The sequence below is a fragment of the Protobothrops mucrosquamatus genome, unplaced genomic scaffold (assembly GCF_001527695.2).
Source record: "Protobothrops mucrosquamatus isolate PMUCROS unplaced genomic scaffold, P.Mucros_1.0 scaffold197, whole genome shotgun sequence".
Classification (NCBI taxonomy): Eukaryota; Metazoa; Chordata; class Lepidosauria; order Squamata; family Viperidae; genus Protobothrops; species Protobothrops mucrosquamatus.
Window position 1 is genome coordinate 99,450 of NW_015386553.1, and position 21,668 is coordinate 121,117.

Sequence of the window (21,668 nt, forward strand, 5' to 3'; positions counted from 1 at the left end):
CTCTCTCTCTCTCTCATGGTTTTTCCCCTCTCTGTTGCTCTTTTTTGAATGTTTTTTTTCATTACTTCCTCGGCATGCTGGGTCTTTGGTTTGTTTTGCTGGAAGGCTGAGTTTAGGATTGTCTCTTTTCCTTCCCACTTTTTTAGAGGTGGTCTAAACTAATACAATAATAGAAATAAAGTGCATCATTTATTTGTTTGTTTAGAAAATGTACAATAAATGTAATGCACTTGAATAATCCTGAAACCTCCCCTCCCCTGGTCCGTGGAACAATAGTTGTCTCCCATGAAACCGATCCCTGGTGCCAAAAAGGTTTGGGACCTCTGGACTAGCATATTCTTCACAACTCTATAAATAACTGCCAGAACCATTCCTTGCACTTCCAATAAGGGTAGACAACTACAAAAGCATTGCTGCTCTTACTGCCTAACAGCAGGCCCTAACAGCAATTGTCACTCACATTGGGGTTCGTTGCTTGTCATCCTACAGTAGCTTTCAAGTGTCTCTTCCTCCGCTTTATCTCCCTTAGTTTTGTCAAGTGCAAGAAATCAGAAGTCCAGACAGTTCATAATGAATATAAAGGTTTATTGCAAGCTTATGCTCTCCACAAGAATCTGAACTACTAAGGGTCAAAGCAGATTGGTGGTAGATAAGAGTCAATGGAATTCAGGGTAGACTCTTGTGGGTGTGAAGGGATTTGAGATGATGCGTTTCACCCTTCCCTCAGGCTCAGCCTAGTCATCTACATCTCCCCTCCATTTTGCTCCCCACTTCCATGGATTTTTCTGTAGTCCTTTTCTCTTCAAAGTTAGAGTTCTCATAGGAACCTGGCAAAGGTGAAAGGGAACCAGTCAAAAAGAAATCCGCCTTCCCCTCATTTGAAGTAGCTGGCAAGCCAGGTCATAGTTGCTGCAACACAAAAACATTGTTAGAGGTTCCCTCCCCTGCCTGGGAATTGAAGGCCCATTGTGGCAAGTGTCCTGCTTCCGCCAGAGGGGCTAGTGAAACTCTTCCTCAATAGGTTCCTCAGGTGAAACTGGATGTAGAGCTGGACCTTGATTCACCAAGGCTTGTCAGGGAAGTGCTCGTGAATGACAAATCAGGGGCATGAGCACACTGTGCATTTTCCCAGGTAGTCTTTCCAATGATTCAAATATGAATGCCTTTACCTCTTTTCCTAGAGCAGTGGTGGTGAACCTATGGCACGCGTGCCAGAGGCGGCACTCAGAATCCTCTCTGTGGGCACGCGCACCATGCCCCGGAGATGGCAACCGTCCCTCTTCAACCAGCCGCCCGCTAACTCGCTGAGGTCCCACGTGGCCGGATGCATCCCAGCATGGCTGGTTTCCCTCCCCCCCATCCCATCTCTCCTGGCCTCACATGCTCTCCTTTTCCCAGGCACGACCCACTGCATCGCCTTCTTAGCTGTCGGCCAGCCGGCCAGCTCAGAGGCAGCTTCTCTGAACTGCTGGCGGGCTGTGGAGCCCCAGAGTGCACCGGTTGAGGGGCCGGCAGGCTGTGGCTGCTGACGGACACTGTCGGCCTCTGTGTGCGGAGGCCGATGGTGTCAGGCAGCAGCCGCCCCGGCCCCTGCCTCGCCTTGCCCTGCGACAATGGCACCCCTGCCCTGCCTCGTCTTACCTCGCCTCACCCCGCAGGACGAGCCTCCTGCCCACTGCCCCATCTGCCAGAGACTCCCTGGATCTCCCCCAACGCTGCCCAGCCCCCACAGGCATCCCTCCCCACGAGCAGCATCAAGGTGACGATGCCCACCTTGGCCACACCCACCCAGTCTACCATGACCACAGCCACGTCCACCTTCTGGGCCACGCCCACCTGGCACCCGGCGATAAATAAAGTGGGTTTTGGGTTGCAGTTTGGGCACTCAGTTTCTAAAAGGTTCGCCATCACTGTCCTAGAGTCTGGTATTTCTTCCATCTCGTATTCTGGTTCTCCCTCCATTATGACTGGTGGTGGAGGGGGGCACCGTGATTGTATTGCGCTTGGGGGAGCATCTTTGGAGAGTAAGAAAAACCGGGGGGGTTTCCCCGCTCCTGGACTTTCACTACCAGACTGTTTAATTTTCTTTAAAGTTTACTTGATGCAGAATGTGAAGGAGTCTGGTCATTTCGGAGCCGGCCCAAAAGCGAAGGGAATCATTCCCACCCCACTCAATTGCTGCAGGGCTTCGTTTCCAAAGGCCCTCTGCACAGGCTCTGGACAAACTGAGACCCAGGACTGAAAAAGCAGCAATGAGAGTGAAGGGCTGTTCAAAGGAGGAAGAAGGAGAAAGTGGGAGAAGCCCAAGGGAGACCTACTCCGTCACCCTGTGAGCACCGACTGAAGTTGACGCCCTGTTCCATGCCCAAGGGAGACCTCCTCCAGCACCCTGCAAGTGGAGGGGTGGGGGAAGACAGGCAATCTGGACATGCTGCACGGCGGCAGCAAGTGGAGGCAGGCAGGGGAAGGCTTCCCTAACCCTTTGAACAGCCCTTCATTCCCATTGCTGCTTTTTCAGTCCCGGATCTCAGTTTGTCCAGAGCCTATGCAGAGGGTCTTTGGAAACAAAGCCCCGCAGCAATCAGGTGGGATGGGAACTATTCCCTTCGCTTTTGAACCGGCTCCAAAGTGGGCTGGAAAGAGCGGCCCGAGGACTCCAATCTGGCTTTACAACAAGCAAGGAGATTGGAAGCACATGAATGCATGCTAGTCTGGCGTTTCAAAAAAGCAGTCCCCCCTGCTCCTGGATTTTTGCTACCATACTGTTTAACTTTCTTTAAAGTTTGCCCATTCTGCATCAAGTAAACTTTAAAGAAAGTTAAACAGTATGGCAGCGAAAATCTAGTACCGGGGGGGGGGACCCCATTTTTTTTGAGACTCCAGATTAGTGTGCATTCAGGTGGGTCTTGAGATTCCAAATCATCATACTTGTGGCTGCATGCTTCACAGTTGACTGTAATGTTCATCTCTTGGAATTCAGTGCTTCATTTTCTCCAGATATATTTCTCATTAATGCTAAAAAAAATTGATTTTCATGTCACAGAATACTGTTTCTACTGCATCATTCAAGTGACTATTGTCAAATCTAAGACAGGTAGTAATGTATGTTCTGGAAAGGAGTGGTTTTCTCCTAGGTATATTTCCATGCATACTACTTTTGTTCCATTTTCCCCTTTGGTAGACTGATGAGCACTGACATCAGAGAATGTATGAGCGGCCTATAGATTTTTGTTTGTACTAAGGAGTTCTTTGCAACTTCCTTGAGCATCATATTGAGATTATTTTTGTTGGGTTATAATTCTGGGAAGAATTTATGGTGTTATTTCATTTCTCTATTTCTAACAATATCTGTAGAGACACAGATAATGAAAGCAGACATTGAAAACCAAGGAAAATCTTTGAGTTCAGAAGGCGGTTCCAACCTCAAATTGATACGTTAAATCAGGCATGTCAAACTGCCAGCCTATAGGCCGTATGCGTCACGCCAAAACCGCGCCCACCCCATTGCCGGCAATGGGGAAAAAGTTGTGATACGTCGCCCGATGTCATGTGACGTCACGAGTTTGACATGCCTGTGCTAAAGGAAGTTAATGGATAAATAGTAACCAATTCACAGGAGAACAGATTAAGATGGAAGGCGTATATTGAAGATTGCGCAATAAAGATGTCAATATGCAAGAATATTGGATATCTTAGAACAGGGGTGTCAAACTGCCGGCCCATGGGCCGATTTCATCATACCAGAGCTGCGCCCACCGTCGCGAGTTTGACATTTCTGTCTTAGAAGATATTGCTTACCTACAAGAAACTCTAGTATTAAAAGATAAAGTTAATCAGAACACTGATAATTACCAAGTTGGAAAGGTGCTGATGGAATTACCCATAGAAATAAGCAAGCAACAGGAGAATTAGTGAAAGTGCTAACTAAGCTATGTCAGCAAATTTTGAGAATGATAACACTGGCCCACTGATTAGAAGAAGTCATTCTACATTTCAATATCAAAAAATGGGAGACTAAAGTGGGTGTGCAAATTATTGTATAATATCCTTAATTTCACATGCTGGCAAAGTAATGCTTACGATCATCCAGTGTGGATTAGAATTTTACATGGGAAAAAATGGCAAATGTTCAAGCTGGCTTTAGACAAGACTAAAGAACATGAGACATTATAGCTGATACATGCTGGATAATTTAGACTGCCAAAGAGTACCCCCCCAAAATCCATATGTGCTTCATTGATTGTAGGAAGGCTTTTAGTTGTATTGATCACATCAAACTGTGGAATATACTTAGAAAAAAACATCTCATTGTCCTCATATACAGGTCAGAAAGCCACCGTATGGACAGAACATGGTGAAAGTCTGTCTCTAGGTTGGAAAAGGAGCAAAACAAGTGTACATTCCTCCCCCCTCTTTTTTTAACTTACCTGCTGAATATATATAATATATATATATAAGAAGCTGGAGTGGAAGAATATTAATGTGGTTTTAAAATTGGAGGAAGAAACATGAATAATCTGCTTATTATTATGCTGATGACACTACACCAATAACTGAAAATGCATAGGATCTGCAAGTTCTAATACAGGGGTCACCAACCCCCGGTCCGTGGACCAGTACTGGGCCGCGGCATGCCAGCAACCGGGCCGCAGAAACAAGCAAAGCCCCATCTGCGAGATGCAGGCAGCACACAAAACCATGCATTCCGGTCCGCGAAAAAACCTCTCTCCACGGAACAGGTCCCTGGTGCCCAAAAGGTTGGGGACCTCTGCTCTAATAGATCTCACAGAGCACAGACAGTACGTAGAACAACCAGCCTTAGAATTGATAATGAAAATATTGAAGAGACGGATAACTTTGGTCTTTTAAGATTAACCATCAATAGAAAAGGAGCACATAGTCAAGTCAATTATCATGAATAGCAATAGCACTTAGATAGCACTTGTATACCACTTCACAGTGCTTTACTGTGCCCTCTCTAAGCAGTTTACAGAGTCAGCATATTGTCCCCAACAATCTGGGTCTTCATTTTACCAACCTTGGAAGGATGGAAGGCTGAGTCAATCTTGAGCCCCATCAGATCAAACTTCTGGCAGTGGGCAGTGTTACCCTGTAATACTACATTCTAACTACTGTGCCAGTATGGCTCATCATGAACGCCTGGGGAAGTTATTCAGATGTCATGATGTGATTGTGCTTACAAATATCAGAAACGTGGAAGCCATAATATTGCCTGTGATATTTTATAGGAAAAAAATGGATCTTGAAGAAGCAGGGTTAAAAGAGTATTGATGCTTTTGAACTTTGATATTGGAGAAGACTCTTGAGAATGGCCAGTGAAGAAAATAAAAGGATAATTCAAACAAATCAACCAAGAGTTCTCACTTAAGGCACAATTAATCAGACTAAAATTATCCATATAATAAATTATGTGAGGACCTAGCTCTCTAGAGAAAGCTGTAATGCTGGGAAGCATGGAATGAAAGGGAAGAAGAGGATGTCTACAATAAAGGTGAAGAGATTTAATTACAGTGGTGATGGATAGGAGACCTGAAGGATGAGATTAGGGACAGGTGTCATGGGAAAAAAAATTATTTATATGTGTGCTAATAGTTGACATGAAAGTGAGAGCACATAATCAGTACTGTTTGGCAGTTAAATTGATGCATTCTCAGTCATTTGGAATATATGGGAAATCTTTATAAGAAGGTCAGATCTTATGATGAGGATTTGATTCACTTCCATGATCCTGTTTTATGAAAAACAGATGTTGGTGGTTGTAACTCATTTGTCATTTCATTGATTGGAGTATCTGATTCAATGAGCCCTTAAGAGGGCTTCAAAGACAATATGTTCAATAAAAATATGACCCAATATACTATTTTATGTATGACTTGTTTAACTAGTGTTTAGTTGAAGCTTTGGTCAGATTGTAGGATACAGTGTTGCAGGACTATGGATATTTCTAAAAGGTTTGCAGGCTGTATGCTTACAGCTATAAGTTGTTAACATGCTAGAGTGACTTGACAGACAACTGGGAAAAATGAATCCCTTTTTTCTCTTACCTAGACCTTTGTAATACATTCCAGATTATAATTTTCATCAGAATTAAATCCTGGATAATAGATATTTTACTCGGAACTGTCCTGAGGTTAAGCAGGTTATTTTTATTTTCAAAGATCTTTAAATATTCAGAATAAAGTTTAATTTGTTTCCATAACTGAGGGCAGCACACTACCTTGGCCCTGAAGCCTACATATAATAAACAGGATTGTACTATATTGTGTAAGTGAGAGGGCCAAAGGCCTTCCAAATTTTTTTTCTCCTTACTTTTTGAGGTAGATGTTCAAATTGTGTTTAATACTTCACTCACATTCTACAGTGTAAAACAACTAGTAATGCTTAAACTGGCCATTGATCCTGTGTACTTTGTCATTGGATTTCAGCAGTGTCAGTTGAGGGTTCTTAAGTCTGTATGTTGTTACCTGCCTTGCATTGGAACTTTTAACATCATTGCTAATACTGACAGTATAGGCTACTTAAAATTGGTGTATGTTTCATTTTGCCTATCGAATTTCAAAGTCTCTGCTTCTATATTAAGGTTATTTGAGGTTTGCATTTTATAATGTGCATTCTCCATTCCTCTGAGTTGAAGACTCTCTTTTGTAAAATATTTCAGCATGGCAGGAAGTTGCCTCTGCCTGACGGGCATCTACAGAGTTTGAGCTGCTTGGAAAAAAGTAACATGTAGAACTGTAGTTGTATTTTCAAGATACTACAGTGCAAACATGTAGAAATTATACTAAAACAGGCTTTCTTTAAGGAGTAGATGTTTATGTGGAAGATTCTGCTGCTGAAATCCATCAGGGAAAGCTACTTCAGTCACTGTTTTCAAGGTCCTATGCTTATTTTATTGCTTATTGAATATTGGCCATATTCCAAAATTTATGGCTTAAGGACAATCTGCATTTATCAGGATAGGATTCATATTTGTTCACTGGAATTCTTGGTGCAATATCAACATAGACTAGAAAGAGATGCTGTTATCATTTGAAAGGATTCCTTCAAAAGAATATTCATCTGTTTTAGAAATAGTTGCCCTATATTTTCTAACAAATAACGCAATTTAGTTTTCTTCTGTTTTTAACAGAACAATCTCATAAAAGGGTGTATAAACCAAAATCTACTATACATTCATAGATGAAAAATAAACATTGTTTATTGGGTATAATCAAACCATTAAAATTATACCATAATATTAACTTTGAGTGAAAGCTGGAGGATTTTTTTTGTATGTTAGTAAGATAAATTTTAGCATCTTGTCATTTTAAATGTTTTACTTTTTAAATATATTTCTGGTTATTCTTTTGATAAGTGTATAATTTATAATCCATTATTTTAAAGTAACATTCTTATTTATCTGATTAATGTTATATGTGATATTGTTATTTTACAGAGGCGAATGCCACTAACGTTCCGAGATCCAGCAGCTGCTCCTTTAAGGAAACTGTCTGTGGATTTGATCAAAACATACAAACATATTAATGAGGTAAAATCTGCATAATTCATTGAGTTAACTTCTTTTGATATAAGTTTTGTTTATTGTGACTAGAATGCATTTACTAATACTAAAATGCAATGAGTGGAGATATAGTCTTCGAAAGAATACTTACCACTTGAATAGCATTTTAGAAGGGGAAAAAGCTGCTTGGAACAGTATTTAAAATCTATTTTCCTTCCTTCCTTCCTATTTTATTTTATTTTATTATTTCTGCTTTGAAATTATTCTTACTGTTGCAAATGTTATAGACGAAAGTACTTATCTGTTAAAAAAAGAAAAGCTACTGTCTTTTCTATAAATGAAAAGTGGGAGATGCAATAAAATACTAAGGTTGATTTATCCCAGTGGTGGCGAACCTATGGCACAGGTGCCAGAGGCGGCACTCAGAGCCCTCTCTGTGGGCACGCGCGCCATCGCCCCAGTCCTAGGCCTTCAGCTGGGTTTTATAAAACCTTTTCACTTTAGGCCTCCACCGCTGTGTGCAAAAAAAAAAAAAGGTTCAATCAATCAATCAATTTCAACTTCTTGCGGGGAAAAGAAAAGATCTTGCAAAGTTGGAATTGATTGATTGAACCTTTTAGTCCCACCCAGTCTGCTGTTACCACTGCAGCCACGCCCACCCAATGGGCCACGCCCACCCGGCACCGGACGATGCATAAGTGGGTTTTGGGTTGCAGTTTGGGCACTCGGTCTCTAAAAGGTTTGCCATCACTGATTTATCCACTTCACTTGAATGACAGATAGTTTTTAGACTTGTTTCTGAGAGGGTAGAAAAATGTCCATCACTATAGCAATGCTTTCTTTCATAGAATATAGCCAATATTCTTATTTGCAAGGCTTTGTAACCCTGGATGTTAGTGATTTCCTTTCTTTTCTCCAAGCCAGGTAGAAAGCAGAAAAATGTTTCTTGCTTGTGTCCAGATTCCAGCCATCACAAAGCCACTAAATATTTATTGCCTAAAACTGTTCTAGTCTTCCCCTTTTCTTTGCCATTAAAGAATGCCCTTTGTCTAAATGCCAATTGATCAATAATGTAAAAACCAGGACTCTTGTTTATGCAATGCTTAAAAGTTCAGTATTACTACATAAATAACAGACTCTAAAAATGATCTGTTATCCACTCAAGCCCTAAAAATAGATAAAAAGAATTCAATTAAACAAATGAGTCAAAAGACATTGTACTTGTTCATTGTACTTGTTTCTTGAGGAAAATTATCCAAAGCTACTTTTAGCACAGAGTAGAGCAATGTTCTTAGTAATAAAATAGAGGATTAATGTCATATAAGTTGAATTATGAATGCATGTGTTTCTTTTGCACCTTTTAAAATTATGTCTGTTTTGGGAAGTTTTGTGCTTCAAACTTCTTTAATTTACTGAACTTGTATCTGGCTGTTATGTTTCAGCAGCTCCAGATTTGCTTTCAGAGCAGTTGGTCAGAGGCTAGTGAAACAATATCCATACTCTTGCCTAGGTCCTTTTTAACTGAATAAATTATGCTGTAAAATAAAAATGTAACAATGTAATGATTAATATCACCATTATCACCATTTTATTTTTAATCACCATTTTATCATTTTATTACCAATTAAATTATCACCAATTCAATCCCTTTTGCAATAGTGTATGATACAAACTGGCTATGCAATAATTGCATTTCCTAATCTCAGGTTTACTATGCAAAAAAGAAGCGACGACATCAACAGGGACAAGGAGATGATTCTAGTCACAAAAAAGAGCGGAAGGTTTATAATGATGGATACGATGATGATAACTATGACTACATTGTGAAAAATGGGGAAAAATGGATGGATCGTTATGAAATTGATTCTTTAATAGGCAAAGGCTCATTTGGACAGGTAATGATTGATTAATTTGAATAAAAGCAACTTAAAGCAGTATCCTATCCAATGGATGATCTTTGATACACTCATCACAATCCTAGTGATGGAACAGGCCCCCAAGGCCTCCCGACCACTAAGATACTTCATGCTTCCCCTCCCTTCATGTCGCACTGGATTCACCTTGAAAAGATCCGTTTCCTTTCCATGGCCCTCCGGAGGCTGGATCGGGGCACTTCTGTGGCCCTCGGGATGCCCGATCTGGGCACCTGAGGCCTTTTCCAGGCCACTGCCGCCTGGATCTGAGACTGGGTGACGCTTCTGCAGCCCTCTGGAGGCTTGTTTCTGGGAGGCAGTGGCCTGGAAAAGGCTTCCGACACCCGGATTGGGCTTCCGGAGGGCCGCAGAATGTTCATGAATGAAATGTACTTTTAATTTTTATTTAGAAATGGAAATCATTTTACAAAGAAATTTTATCATTTAAAATTGTTAGCTTGAAATATAAATTCCACCAGTACTATGTTGTAGTAACTGTAAGAATACAGTTTTTATTGTTTTTACAAATTAATTTTTATGTTTTATTTTCCCACATGGTTTTTAATTTGGATTGCTTGAATAATGTAACTCTGCAATAATGAGCTTACCTTGCTTTCTCTTCCTTTACCTTCACAATATTTAAATTGAGCTAATTGTCAAATAAAGATATTATTTAGTATTGCAAGAGAACTATTTTCATAGTGTTTCCTACTTTAGTTTTATTCTTGTATCTCCAAAACACTATGAAACATGCTCCAGAAAATTCATCTGCCTTCTGGGATGGATTTGGACATGTGTGGAATCCACAGCTAAAGCAGGAATATATTTCACTTTCACTGGCAGACAAACATTGGTGAACATGTGGTTAAAACTGAAAAGCCTTATTCAATCAACAGGAATAAGGAATATTACTACAATTATCTTGGTTAGAGATTTGTTATAAGTTAGCTTAAACTTCATTACTTGAGTTTCTTATTCAGATTACATTAAAGAGTTTCTAAACCATCCAAATAGAGCCACTCAGAAAGGTATTAAAGAGGTTCTGTTGTTTATAGAACGCATTTTATTTCAATAAATTGTTTTGTCTTTTTTATTTAACATGCAGTTGTATCTAATTCGTGTTTTTCTTTTCTACATTTCTGCACTTAAATTTCTACAGGTTGTAAAGGCATATGATCGTGTGGAACAGGAGTGGGTAGCTATTAAAATTATAAAGAACAAGAAGGCTTTCCTAAATCAAGCCCAAATTGAAGTGCGACTTCTCGAGCTTATGAACAAACATGACACAGAAATGAAATATTACATAGGTATTTATCTTTTCAAGAGATAGCTTTTGACTATCTCAGAGTCTTTATTTTTCTAACGATCAACCATTATATTTTCATTGTCTTTTTGAGGTTATAATGTTATATTTCCTTTTAAAAAGCCTTCTCATTTAATCTTTGCAAATATGCACTTTTAGGCTATTTAAGGAGCATTGCGTAATAATTTTGATAATTTCTTAAACTTTCACTGATTATGTATTCAATTTAGGTGCATTTTTGTACAAGTAGTCTTAATTGCCTCAAAAAACTTTAGAGCCTTTTGGATGACTATAGCTGTTTTATGCAGAAAGTTATCATTCATTAAGGCAGGGAAACACTCAGTGTAAGCATTTTTAAAACACTTTTATAATTGTGAAATTATAAAAAAGTAGCATTTGTTTCTGAACTAATGACAGTTCACAGTTCTGTAACTAAAGTTAATTTTATGTAATTCAAAATGGTTTAATTATCTGCTGGGCATTCTGTTACAGAATCAGAATCATGTACTGTATAAGAGCGATTCTAAAGCAGCACTAAACATTAATGAAATTTGCTTTTACATGCTTAGTTGATTCTAGACAACAAAATAAAGGCAAATGTCTATGGAGATTCTCAGTTATCCAGGTCATAGTTATCCCAAAGATGATTTTTCACAAGGCAACTGGAAAGTCCAGTCCAGTTGCCTCGTGAAAAAGCATCTTTGGGAAAATAAACACAAACATTCTCTTTGTAATGGCAGCAGCATAGTTCTTTAGTTGTTGCATTTAGTTCAATTAAATTTTAGTCTAATTTCAAATAGTTTAAGCAGAAAGGCTGTGTATTGATCAGAAAAGTCAGTAGAAACCTGAAGCCTCAAGCATAGGAAGTCTATAAATAGATGGACTATAATCTGTACTTTTTAGAAAAATAAGTGCCATGGTTTTAATTTTAGCATCATGTGATTTTCAGAGAAATAAATTACCTATAACGTTTTTTTTTTCAAAAGGAAGTTTTTGTTTATGGATATAGAAAAGTAAAAGGACACTTGTACTTTAAAAAAAAAAAGTTGGGCAGACTTTTGGGGAGCCTTTGGAAACAATAGCTTCCTTAGGAAGATGTTTCAAGGTTTGAAGCTGTATATCTGTAATTTAACACCTCCCCCCTTTTTTTTCTTTCAGTGCATTTGAAGCGTCACTTTATGTTCCGAAACCATCTCTGTTTAGTTTTTGAAATGCTCTCCTATAATCTTTATGACCTTCTGAGGAATACAAATTTCAGAGGGGTTTCACTGAATTTGACGCGAAAGTTTGCACAACAGATGTGTACTGCACTGCTTTTTCTTGCAACTCCTGAACTTAGTATCATTCACTGTGATCTAAAACCTGAGAACATCTTGCTGTGTAACCCCAAACGAAGCGCTATCAAAATAGTTGATTTTGGCAGTTCTTGCCAGCTTGGACAGAGGGTAAGTATTATCACTTCAAGATATTTCAGTGTTGCTTGTTGTTTTGTTTTATTTTAAATAAATCGTCATACTCCAAAAATAATTGTATATGTTCCTAATTACTACATAAGGACAAAATAAGCAAAATGTTTTTAGCGATAAAAGGGACCACCCATATTAAGCATTCAAAATGTAGCGTATATATCCATGTGGCTGCAGTCTCCATAACAGTAAATGATAATTCTGTTTGCAGTGTAGTGCACAAATTAAGTTCTGTTGAACTCTTTACTAAATCATAGCCAGAATGCTAGTTTTGCATTTATATAAAAAAAATCTATTTGCAGTGCATAGTTTTGATGGCTCAAATAGCAGAGTAATTCTGTTTCAGAAAGCAGAAGGACAGATTTTTGTTTTTGTTTTTAAGGTTTCTTGAAGTTATACTTTTAAAGTTTGAGTCAAGGATTCCATAATTGAATTCTAAATCAGTAGACTAATCTGGTAAGCTTTTTTTTAAAAAAGCCCAAAGAGGTCAAACAGCAAACCACTTTCATATTGTCAAGAAAATACATAGATGTGGAATCCTTATTGCTCTCTGGGGTTGGTTGGTTGGTTGCTTGCTTGCAGAAGTTTCACTACCCAACTAAGCAATATCACCAGTGCTAGTGAGTGCAAGATTTGTTCCCTGTTTATGTGCAGTATCTTGCCCTGCCAATGTTGGTGCAAATGTGGTTTTTTTCCTTTGTAAATTCTTGATCAGAGTACAGTTTTTTACTTGATTGTTTGCCTGATATTAATCCCTGATTATTGCTGGAGAGGATGTGTTCTAGTCTTTCTGTTTCCTACTGTACATAAACAGGAAGCAAATTCTGCACTCGCTTACATTGATGATGTTATCTACTTGGGTATTAAAACGTCTAAACAGCTCTTTTATTGAAATATGTCCATGCATCACCAGAAGTTGAACTCTGCTTGAAGGAGGCTTATAATTCTACATATGTCAGGCACAAGCAATGACATATGAAGGGTTGAATTTGACTGCTTTATTGCATCCTATCTTATAATATAAGAATCTCATCAGAATGCTTGCCTCTCTTGGGAACAAACAGATAAGGTTTCAGGGAACACGTGTGTGTGTCTGTGTGTGTGAGAGAGAGAGAGAAGGAAGGAAGGAGGGAGGGAGGGATGGGCAGGTTATTCCCTGCTGGTTGGTAGTTTCCCAACATCATAAGAATCTTTCACAAATAAGGAAACAGAATTGCAGTCCATGAAACAAATTATTTTTTAACATTTTCTGCTGTATAATTGCATATTTAACTTTAAACTTCTTTCTTAATTACCAAGAACGTTTTTCTCATTTTGTAATTCAAATAAATTATGTGCAATATAGAATCATTACTTTCTAATTAGAATTTTTGGGGGATTATTTAATGTCTCTGTTTATCAAATACAGATATATCAATATATCCAGAGTCGTTTTTATCGATCACCTGAGGTGCTATTGGGAATGCCTTATGATCTTGCAATTGATATGTGGTCCCTTGGTTGTATCTTAGTGGAAATGCACACTGGAGAACCTCTTTTCAGTGGAGCAAATGAGGTTTGTTTACATTCATATGCATTTATATTATGTTGGGATGGCAATTTTTTTTAGTTTTAAATATTTGGTTACACTTCTAATTGATTTTCCTCATTTGAAACAGGTTGATCAGATGAATAAAATAGTGGAAGTTTTGGGTATACCACCTGCTCATATTCTTGACCAAGCACCAAAAGCAAAGAAATTTTTTGAGAAGTTGCCAGATGGCTCTTGGACCTTAAAGAAGACCAAAGATGGGAAAAGGGTAAATAGATATTTTGAATCTTTGATCTAGATTAATCTGTTTGTAACATAGATGAACATTGTTCCCTAGAGTCAGAATCAACTGGACAGAATCAATTTTTAGCTAATCTTGATTTAAGTGAGAACAGTTTCCCTACATAAGAGAAATTATTTTCTCTAATTTTAATTATTAATACTTCCTACTATTAGGAAGTGTAATAGTAAAATAAATGGCAAGCGTACATCAGCTTTCAGTTCAAAAATATTTCACTGTATATACATTGTCAGAAATAAACTATGCAGTAATTGTTATAATTATTTAACTGTACAGCTTTTACTAAAAAGAATAAAAGGAAAACTTTTAAAAAAATGTTCTGGCATTCCAACCCCAACCTCTATTTTGGTTTAAAGTTTAAGGCACTGAATAACATAGGCACATACTGACACACATATACACACTTTTGGAAGTTGCACTTAAGTTTTGTTCTGTGGCATATGTTTACTCACATACTATAAACTTTCTAAACTAGGAAAATCATAGGGAAATGATGTGGTAAGCCACCCAGAATTACTTTTTTGTGTTTTTTTGTTATTTTATATTTATTTATTATTAAATTTATTGGTCTCCCATCTTACCATAGGGTAACTCTCCAGCATATAAATTTAATAAATAAATAAAATATTCATAGGGGAATAGTTTATAAGTATTGACATCTGATCTTAGGGTCTGTTATAATACATAAATATAACATTAATCTACTGTCATGGCATGTGGGAATGACCTTCAGAGGTGAGGGGAAAGATGATGTCTAAGGAAGATTGGACAAGAGAAGGAGACTTAACAGAGAAAGAAACTTAGGAAGGACATGCCCTAATTAGTCAGGTCAAAAGTGGCAGGAGATTTGTACTTTCAGATTTGCAAATTTGGTGTCCACCCTCCCAAGGAAACCAGACAGGAAACACAACTAGATGAGCTAATTCTACTTTATTGTAAGTTTACATAACAAAATCTTGCAAGTCTGAAATTTTTCAGCATTGCTTTTAACAGCCTGACTAGTTTGGGGGGGGGGGGGGAGATTCCTTCCTAAGTTTCTTTGACCATTAAGCCACTGGGGGTTCCTCCTTCTCTTGTCTGATCGTTTCTTAGGCAGCATCTGTTTCACTCGCCCCACAAGGTCTTTCCCACATATCATATTTACATATGGCAATTCTTACATATTGTGGTATAAGGATATTTCTCTTTGGTTTTCTTTTAAAGTAAATGAATATTGTTAATATTTTGAAAACTGTAAAGGTTTCAGAAGTGGTTTGCCATTATCATCTTCCTAGAGCTGAGAGAGAGTGACTGGCCCAAGGTTACCTAACTGACTTTGTGTTTAAGGCAGGACTAGAATTCAGGGTCTCTCAGTTTCTAGACCAGACATGTCAAAACACAAGGCCCGGGGGCTGGATGCGGCCCGTGAAGTGGTTTCATGTGGCCCGCGAAGCCATCCTGGAAACAGTGAGGGAACGGCCCCCTCTGCCTTGGCCCTGGCCCAGGCCAGCTGGGAGCCAATGTACAATTTTGTGGTGGCCATCTATGCTGAAACGCATTCAGTCTTAGCTTCACAAGGCTGTCTGGAAACAGCGAGGAACCAGGAGAACCTTGAGCAGCAGCCTTGAGGAAGTGGGGCTGGGCTTGGTGCCGTGGGTGCTCAAGGGTCAGGCTGGGCATTTGACCTCTGCTGCCCAGGGCTCTGGGCAGCCCGCACCACCATCCAGCCCCTCCCCCCCGCATGGCCTGAGAGGAACAGTGAGGCTCCTCCAGTGGACCATGCCTTGGCACTTGCCCTGATCCCACCCCTTCTGCCAGAGACCCTCAGATCTGTCCCACTCCTGCCCAGGCTCCCACAGGCACCCTTGACGTGAACAATGTAGAGCTGGCCACGCCCACCCAGTAGGCCACACCCACTCCATTCACGCCCACCCAGTAGACAACACCCACCCTGGCCACACCCACCCGGTCCCCTGAGGACAACCACAATGCTGATGCGGCCCTCAATGAAATTGCGTTTGACACCCCTGTTCTAGACTGATACCTTAATCTGAACACTAAATTGTCTCTGAAGACTTCAGGGACCCATCCAGGCAGTCACCAGGAGTCAAAAACAAAAACCAAAATACCCTAAATCAAGAGCAGGGTTTTCTTTTTTTAAAAACAACAACTGGAAGCATTTATATTGTTAGCAAACTGATGTAAAATAATAAAAAAATGCAATTATATTTTTAAATGTGAAGTATTTCTAATTTTCCAACAGGAGTATAAACCACCTGGAACCCGTAAACTTCACAATATACTTGGAGTTGAAACAGGAGGACCAGGAGGGCGTCGTGCTGGGGAGTCGGGTCATACGGTAGCTGACTACTTGAAGTTTAAAGACCTCATCTTAAGGATGCTTGATTATGATCCAAAAACCCGAATTCAACCTTATTATGCTCTGCAGCATAGTTTCTTTAAGAAAACAGCAGATGAAGGTACAAACACAAGCAACAGTGTCTCTACAAGTCCTGCTATGGAGCAGTCGCAGTCTTCAGGAACCACTTCTAGCACATCTTCAAGCTCAGGTACACTTGTGATTCCTACATTTTGGGAATGAAGTCATTGGAAGAGTATTTACTATATAAATAAAAATGTTCTTATATTATTTTAAATCTGGCTCCCTCTCCTTTTTAAAATTCTAGCTACCCTTTTTCCCTTAGTAATCTTATTTATTATGCCTTCCAGTTGTCACATTAAAATTTCTGATTATATCATCTTCCACATATTTGTTTTACTTATGGTTAAAGGTGGCTCTTCGGGGACAAGCAACAGTGGAAGAGCACGGTCAGATCCAACACACCAGCATCGACATAGTGGTGGACACTTCACTGCTGCTGTACAAGCTATGGATTGTGAAGCGCACAGTCCTCAGGTAGTTTTGAAAGGAAGTCTCTGTTAACTAATTATTGGTATGCTTAAATAACCAAATACTTCTGCTCTGCGATCACACTACAGTAACAATCTTTTACCAATTCTGCAACTTAATATTTTTATCATTCAGATAATTATTTGATAATCTGATTAAAACTGAAATAATTGCCAAAAAACTAATGTAGTTCCTTCTAAATCACATTGCTAAAATTGTTTGAACAGTTGACTTAAGCATTGTTAAAGACATATTTGATAGTCAGATCTAATAACTTTTGTAATACTGCAGGAGACAGATACTAATAAGTAATGATCATATTTCATTTTTTTAAATTTGTTAAATTTTTGGCAACACAAATCAAGTTCAGTGTAGTACAAGTCTAACTCTGCTTTGTTTAGGTTTTATAATATAAAATAATCTCTCCTTTGTGTGTGTGTGTGTGTTTGTATTGTTGTTATAGGTTCGACAGCAGTTTCCTCCTCCTCTTGGTTGGCCAGGAACTGAAGCTCCTACACAAGTCACTGTTGAAACCCATCCAGTTCAAGAAACCTCTTTCCATGTTACTCCTCAGCAGCAAAATGCATTACACCATCATCATGGAAATAATTCCCACCACCACCATCACCACCACCATCATCACCACCATCATCATGGACAGCAGGCCTTGGGTAATCGGACCAGGCCAAGGGTCTACAATTCTCCAACAAACAGCTCGTCCACCCAAGATTCCATGGAGGTGGGCCATGGTCACCACTCCATGACATCCCTGTCTTCCTCAACAACTTCTTCCTCTACATCTTCCTCCTCAACTGGTAATCAAGGCAATCAGGCCTATCAGAACCGCCCCGTGGCTGCTAATGCGTTAGACTTTGGACAAAATGGAGCTATGGACGTCAATTTAACAGTCTATTCTAATCCACACCAAGAAACTGGCATAGCAGGACACCCAACGTACCAGTTTTCTGCTAACACAGGTCCTGCTCATTACATGACTGAAGGACATCTTACAATGAGACAGGGAATTGATAGGGAAGAATCTCCCATGACAGGAGTTTGTGTTCAGCAAAGTCCTGTGGCCAGCTCGTGACTAAACTGAAACAGATTTGTTTCTTGTGTGTTTTTATAGAAGTGGTGTTTTTCCAAAAAAAGAAAAGAAAAAAAAAGTGCAAAGCTGCTTGAATCAGGAGGAGATAGACTTATTGAACCGCTACAGGAGGGCAAAGCTAACTATTTTTTTAAACTTGAACAGATTGCAGTGAAGTTTTTAGAGCCATGTTCATACCTATCCTAGATAGCTTTGAGAAGATTTCTCACCTTTTTGCCCATTTTAATTATTACAACCCAGTCACACATATATTTTTCCCCTTGTTCAACAGAATGAATATTCAAGAGTTGATCTTAGTTGCAAGCATATTTTAAGGCATGCCCAGAATCATATAAGTGGGCATTTTGAGGTTTTTCTTTTTTTAATATTAAGGCGGGAGGGGTGGGGAGTAATAATGAATTTCCATTCCCCAAACATACATGAACACAAAAAGCAGTACTGTAAGGAAGAGGGACCCTAAGATTACAAAACAGAATCTTTAGCTGTAAAAAGAATGGTTGTAATGGTGTTCATGAGACACACGAAGCATGCTAAGTGGCGGTGATTAAGACTCCTTATCTGAACCTACTGAGAATCAAAGCAGCAATTATATTGGGATTCTGTGTCTCATGTTTGAGGCTACAATCAGTTAGTATTGAAATAAGACTGGTCCTGTAAGTAAGGTGCACTGAGAAGCAATCAACAGGTTGGTCTTGACCAGTCCAGGGGAAGTCTTAAGTGGTGGTCTTTGGGATAACCTTTGGCCTTATGGATTTGGACTCTAAGTTAGAAGAGCCTACCATTTCAGATGCAATCACTTTTGGACATGCTTTTGCAGACAGTCCTTAATGCTGAAAACACAGAGAATGGGTAATTCAAGAGGCCTTTCTTTTAAAATAGACTTTGTGACCCACTTATTGTAAGGTATTGCAAGGTCACTTTGCGTGTGTCATAAAGCTGACTTCCTTATTGGTTGAAGGTCACAGGAGTAGTGGTTTGCTTTTGATGAAAATAGCTACAACTGTGTTCCTCTCTGCTTTTCACTTTCTTTTTTCCTTTCCTCCTACGTCTTCTTCCTCTTTTTGCTTTTTCTGGGCACGTGGTTTCTCCACTGTTAAACTTCTGCACAAAGATGTCTTCTGTTCAACCTGAACATTTTTAAAAATGCAGAATTTTATGTGACTGCTTTTTTGCCTCACAATTATGCTGTGAATTTTACAAATTTTTTTTTCTTTTTTGATAATTTATTGTACCAAAGCTGTTTTTATAGCACATAGATGTCTGTAACCAATAATGTAGCAGTTCTGCACTTTGACACAAGGTGTAACTAGACCATTTTTAAATGTCAGTTGAAAATTATGGCTGTACTATTGCTTAAACAAAACTGGAACTGTTGTTTATTCATAGCCAATACATTTACAACAGTCTGTGTATTGAACATGATAGATAGGACATCTAATTCAACACTATAACATCTGTTGCATTATAAATGTGTTCAAGCTTCTGAAAGTAAAAGGGACAATAAAGCCAGAAGCTATGAAACCAGCAGTTAATTTGTGCATCCCTTATTAGCATAAATGTAAACCTGAAGGCAAGACCTTGATTACATGAACAGATCCCAAAACACTAAGATAAGTGAAGTAAAAAAAAAAAAAAGGCCCAAGTGAAACCTGAGGCCGAGTAGGCTGTATTTAGCAGGAGGTCTGCTGCCTTAATTTAACATAATCGGCAGTTGCTAAATTTCAGAACCCTTTTGAAGATTTTTGAAATTACGAATACGAACATTGTGAATAAAATAGAGGAATTAGGGTAATAAAGTGGTTATCTTTCCAGATTAACACTGTTTTGCCCTTTACACGAACAGAAGCAGTAATCTACCTCTGCCAGTAAACTAGTTTAAAAGGCCATTCAACAAAATGCCGTGCACTTCAGACTGGTTAGTCCTTATAGCAAACTAGGTCAGTTCTTCTGAACAAATTTTTCTTTCTTTCTTTTTATAATCATTCCTTATATTGGCAACAGAGAGGCTGAATACAGTGGGAGTATGGAAGAATGCTTTAGAAATAAGGAGTTTTTGTAAAGCAACTTTTTTATCAAGGTATCCATATTTATTTTATATTGCGATATCAAGCCTGTGAATTGATGTTTTTGAACTGCTGTAGTTCAAAAATGTTTGCTGAGCAAAAGGCTGTCATCACAACAATGGAGCATTATGCTTAGCAATACAAAATGGAATCCAATATGTACTGCTGTCTAGGAATATAAGGGTAACAAATATGGGTAATTTTTCTTGTGCTGGTTGCCATACCTTAACAAGCACCAAAAATACTGTTTTTAAATTTACATAAAGAAAAACCATAAACTCCAGTGCTTCTGCATACTGTGTTATGTTACAGTCCAGTTTTGTGTGCTTTACTACACAGTTTGGTTACAGGACTTCTGTGCATTGTAAACATAAACAGCATGGAAAAGGTTAAATACCTGTGTTCAGATTGTAAGATCTAGTCCGGACTTGCTGTGTATATTGTAACGTTAAATGAAAAGACAAGCCCTTTGTATTATAGTCATGCAGTCTTATGTATGATAAACAGTTGAATAATTTGTCCTCAGACTCTTTACTGTGCTTTAAAAAAATAACAAGATAAAATGTAAACATAGTAAAATCTTCCTATGCAATTAACCTACTTCAAGGCCTGGTCTGCTAGGTATGATTATAGTAACGTGTAAATATTAGAAACATTTGAGACAGATTTTAAGAGAATATGGAAGTAAAACTTGGAGGTGTAATATATTATTTTAAGTTTTTAATTCAAATAGCAAGACATTTTTTGAAATGCCCACACCTCTTCTCTGTTTTATTCTGACTGTAAAGCATAATTTTTAGGTTTTAATTGTATACATTTTTACATTAAGTACTTTTCATATATTTCTTTTATTTATATAGTGCCTAAACAAAAGTGATCTCACAGCTGTACAAACTGTAAAACAGTTCTGATACTGCCAACAAGCTTACAAACCAGCCACAGCACTACAGGAATGTACTTCCCCAAACTAAGTTAAAGTATTAAATTAGAAATACATTTTTGAAAAAAAAAAAAAAGATACATTTAGAACCTCTTAATCCATTCATCATAATTTTCTTTGGTTTTTAAAATTGATTATCCTTTTTTCACTTGATACCTCATTATGAGGTAATGTGCAGGGATGTATTGTACTGCATCATTGTATTGTTTATGGCTGTGAGAAGCTGTTAAACCAAAAGTCAAAACATGCTTGTTCAGTCTTTTGTATGCAATGTTCAGAAAATGGGCCATGCACATTCTCAGTATTCCATATCTTAATCAGGAACAAAGGTTAAGAACAAAATTAGGCCCCATATAGGACCAAATTCTGTTCTTACCTGGAGCACTTGGCAAAGAAATCAACAGAGCTCTAGCTCCTTCAATTGCCTGCTATAGTATGTATGGATATTGCTGCAAGAAGCAAGTACATTCTTCATGAAACCCTTCTTGTTCTCTATGTAGTATGTGGGTAGCAAGAAAAGAAGGGTAGAACATAACTATGGTGAGGCTGTTTGTAGGCTTTCCATGCAAATATACTTGCATGGGCTTATCTTTACAAAACAGGGTCTAAACTAATAAATAATGCAAAATTT

General features: G+C 38.5%; 1 protein-coding gene across 1 annotated transcript in view; it reads left to right on the forward strand.

Annotated features, from left to right (window-relative positions):
• The window catches only part of DYRK1A (dual specificity tyrosine phosphorylation regulated kinase 1A), an 88,906-nt gene extending 69,843 nt beyond the window's left edge, over positions 1-19,063 (forward strand). The window contains exons 3-11 of the mRNA XM_015813803.1: positions 7,457-7,549; positions 9,229-9,417; positions 10,595-10,742; positions 11,897-12,183; positions 13,613-13,759; positions 13,863-14,003; positions 16,279-16,585; positions 16,808-16,932; positions 17,390-19,063. Of these exons, the coding sequence (XP_015669289.1) occupies positions 7,457-7,549; positions 9,229-9,417; positions 10,595-10,742; positions 11,897-12,183; positions 13,613-13,759; positions 13,863-14,003; positions 16,279-16,585; positions 16,808-16,932; positions 17,390-18,016 (2,064 nt within the window). The 3' untranslated portion in view covers positions 18,017-19,063. The remainder of the gene's footprint in view (positions 1-7,456; positions 7,550-9,228; positions 9,418-10,594; positions 10,743-11,896; positions 12,184-13,612; positions 13,760-13,862; positions 14,004-16,278; positions 16,586-16,807; positions 16,933-17,389) is intronic.
• Positions 19,064-21,668: the final 2,605 nt, after the last annotated feature.